At 29.5% G+C, this 3,462-nt stretch overlaps 1 protein-coding gene and 1 long non-coding RNA gene across 2 annotated transcripts; both read right to left on the reverse strand.

Annotated features, from left to right (window-relative positions):
• Positions 1-786: 786 nt before the first annotated feature.
• Positions 787-1,557, reverse strand: LOC136088202 (uncharacterized). The gene has a single exon (XM_065811884.1). The coding sequence runs from the start codon at positions 1,555-1,557 to the stop codon at positions 787-789; it is 771 nt and encodes a 256-aa protein (XP_065667956.1).
• A 980-nt stretch (positions 1,558-2,537) lies between these two features.
• LOC136087818 (uncharacterized) lies at positions 2,538-2,737 on the reverse strand. Its single transcript, XR_010642103.1, has 2 exons — positions 2,676-2,737; positions 2,538-2,578 (listed from the first exon to the last, which is right to left on the reverse strand). It is a non-coding gene; the product is annotated as an uncharacterized LOC136087818 (long non-coding RNA).
• Between the last annotated feature and the right edge of the window lie 725 nt (positions 2,738-3,462).

Here is a 3,462-nt window from a genome sequence, read left to right on the forward strand (position 1 = left end):
GGTTTATTAATAGTTGACAAGACATTAAATTTAAAAAGCATATCAAAAAAAGATTTTATTTTTGGAAATTTTGTGAAAGAGCATCAAGATTTATGTCACCAGTTATATATAAAGTCTTATTTTCTTTATTTATTTTCATAATCGTATTTTTGATAAAGGTTTCGAAATTTTTTATTTTTCCACTCGGTGGACGATAAACACATCCAACTAAAATGTTTCGGTATTTTTTATTAATAATTTCAATGAAAAGGCTTTCATAGTTATCATTTGAAAAGCATAGTATATTTTTTATCTTGAAAGCATACTTTTCTAAGACATAAATTCCTAATCCTCCTCCTTTTTTCCCATTTCCTCTTGATTGACTTATTAGTTTATAAAATGGTAATATATAATTAGAATTTAATTCAAGAGAACTTTCTGTATCATGCCAAGTCTCTGAAATAGATATGATGTCGAACGTGTAGTTTAAAATATTTAAAAATTCTTTAAGTTTATCAAAATTTTGCTGCATGCTTCTAATGTTTATGTGTAATACAGAAAATGAGCCATCATCTGCTATTACTTTAAATTCAAAAGGATCAATATACGGTGTGTTAATTAAGTTCATTTGAGTTTCTTGTAAAATATTTATATTTTCTTCTGATATGTTATTTATAAAGTTGTCCTCAAAAAAGTCTAAATTTAAATTGTGAAAATCTAATTTCTGTGGAAAAAGCGCTGCCATTTTTTAAAAATGTATAATTTAAAAATATTTAATATAATTAAAAAGTAAAATAGTCAAAACGCTTACTCGTTTACGCATGTCGGAATAACATCTGTGTTGCGGGTGTTTTCTCGAAATTCGTGAACAATTAGTTTGTTGTAAACAACTTTTGCAAAATAGCCATTTTGACGATGTATCTTCGCCTGATCAAAAAGTTCTTTTCGAATTTTTCGCGTGGTAAAACTAAAATCTTCATTTAGAAAGATATTAGTTCCTTTTAATTTTGTTGCTCTTTCCAAAATTGTTTTTTTGTCCTCGTAATCCCGGAGCTTCAAGACAATAGTTCGTTCTCGTTTATCATTAGCTACTCCCACTCGATGAGCCCGATCAATTATAATATCTTTTTCAATACCAAGGTTATCTTTAAATAGTTGCTTTACCTTTTTCTTTGTGATTTCCCAATTCTTTTCTTCGCTATTTTCAACGACCCCGTCAATTCTTAAATTGTTTCTTCTGTTACGGTCTTCAATATCAACGCTTTTTAATTTTAACTCAATATTGTCAGAAGATATTTTACCCTGCATTTTTCGTACATTTGATAAATCATCGTGAACTTTATTAATTTTTTCCTCAACTGCTCTAGCTTTATCGTTGAATACATCGCCAACAAAATTTAAACCAGATTTCATTTCGTCGAGTTCTCGCCGAACTTCTTTAAAACTAGATTGAAAGTTATCAAACCTCTCATTTATGTTCGATAATGCTTCATGAAAAAAAGACAAAATTGTTTCTTTTTGAATATTTAGTAGCTCTCTCATCATAGCAATCGAAACTAACTCTTCTGATTTAGACATATCAATTTTTATTTAACGAATTAAAAAAATTCCAAAAAATATTTAACTGTAAGAAAACGCGTCTGTTCACCACGATGTTCGCCACGCAAAAAAAGGAGTAAAATAAAGGAGTTGCAACACATTTAAAATAGTGTTCTCCATGGCAATAAATTTTTATTGAGGATCTCATGGAACAAATATGGTTATGAAAAGCTTGTGCAAAATCTTCTGTTGTTTCTGTTAACCTTTTTATAATAGAAGACAAGCCTGGTGATGTGCAGAAATTAAAGACCTTTCTATACGGAAGGATGTGAATCGGTCTCTTGAACTGACTCCTACCCACAGTGTTTGCTTCAGTGCTTTACAAAATGCTACAGACTGACTGCTGACACTTAACCCTGCAGTAATCAATTGCCTTGAACAAATTTCAAATGACATTCACGACTTAAATGGTTGATTTTGTGGAGATCTACAGAAAAGCTGCTGAGAAGTATAACAAAACTTTGCCTTTTTTCCTCACCATTTATAATTTTATGCTGAGGACTTTGTTAGATACTGTATTCCCCTCAGTTCCAGTTCTATACAAGATATTATTAGTACAATTCCAACAAAATACCGGGCCCCTCTTCTGGAAATTCGTACCTGCTTTTCAGGTGCCACCACGTTCCTGCTAGGGACGTGGTGGTGATCGAACTTGGAAGTTCTCGATTATGAGGCGAGCTCTCTACCACTACACCACTACTGTACTATCGTTAAATAACACCTAGACGGGTATTATTCGACGATTTTAGCGGTTTAATGTATGTATAGCACAACAACTATAAAATGTGACCTAAACTTAGTTTACTATTTTACTATTTACTATCTTACTATGTGAATGTTTTAAATAAAAGCGACATTAAAGAAATGACACACTTCATGCTACACTATGCTAAAACTTTATTTTGAAAATAAGATCAAAAGTCCTTTTGAAAAAATTTAACTTGATTGAAACTTGGGCATTTTTGGAAGAAATTCGATTTTTCCACATGGAATTACAAGCCTATACAGTATAGAAATATAGTATAATATAAATAGTATCATAAAATTGCAATGAATAAAAAATAATGATAATGCCTGCTTTTGTGCCAGAAGAGTACTTAATAAATGCATTGATCAATATATGTCAATAAATTGATTTACAAAATGAACTCTAATTGTGTGCCAGTAGGATTTGAACTTTTAAATTATATAAATGTTAAAAATGTCATGATAGCTATGGTATCAACATACCAGAATAGTCTATACTTTCATAACATCCTATAAAAAATTGATCAAATATCTCATTATATTTAAAAATAGCCATATGTTTAAATACTTCTTTTAGTGTAGTTGTAATAGTAGCTATAGTTAACTGCAACTGCAACAAATGTATGTAAATAAAGAACTGACTTTATTAACTGTACCTATTAACTATATCTTATATCGATAACTCTAGCTGATAAAATGAATAACTGATGACAGTAAGAAAAAAACAAGTACAAAGTGAGCAAAACAAATCATCATGCCAATAACAAAATAAAGAACAAGCAATAGTTAACCTAAATTAGCCAATTGTATAACTTTATACATCTATAAGACACTTAAAAAAATAAAGTACATAAATAAACCAACAATAATGAACAAAAAAACGCATTTATGTATATCGATTGAATTTAAATATCCAAATAAGTCATAAAAACAAAAATAAAAACAACAGAAATAATAGGATACATTCACAACAATGATAGTACTAAAGGCACACATTTTATGACAGTATAACACAGTGACAAAAGGAAACATCTCTAATTTACCATTCTCAATACATTTCAGGTAATGTTACCTCATGTCATTATCTTTTTATATAATTAAACTTAGGTTGATACCGCTACACAAAGCTATTGCATT

The sequence above is a fragment of the Hydra vulgaris genome, chromosome 12 (genome assembly GCF_038396675.1).
Source record: "Hydra vulgaris chromosome 12, alternate assembly HydraT2T_AEP".
NCBI lineage: Eukaryota > Metazoa > Cnidaria > Hydrozoa > Anthoathecata > Hydridae > Hydra > Hydra vulgaris.

What these genes read in the sequence shown, in the direction of transcription:
- LOC136088202 (XM_065811884.1), bottom strand. Translation starts at nt 1,557, where the DNA reads ATGTCTAAATCAGAAGAGTTAGTTTCGATTGCTATGATGAGAGAGCTA.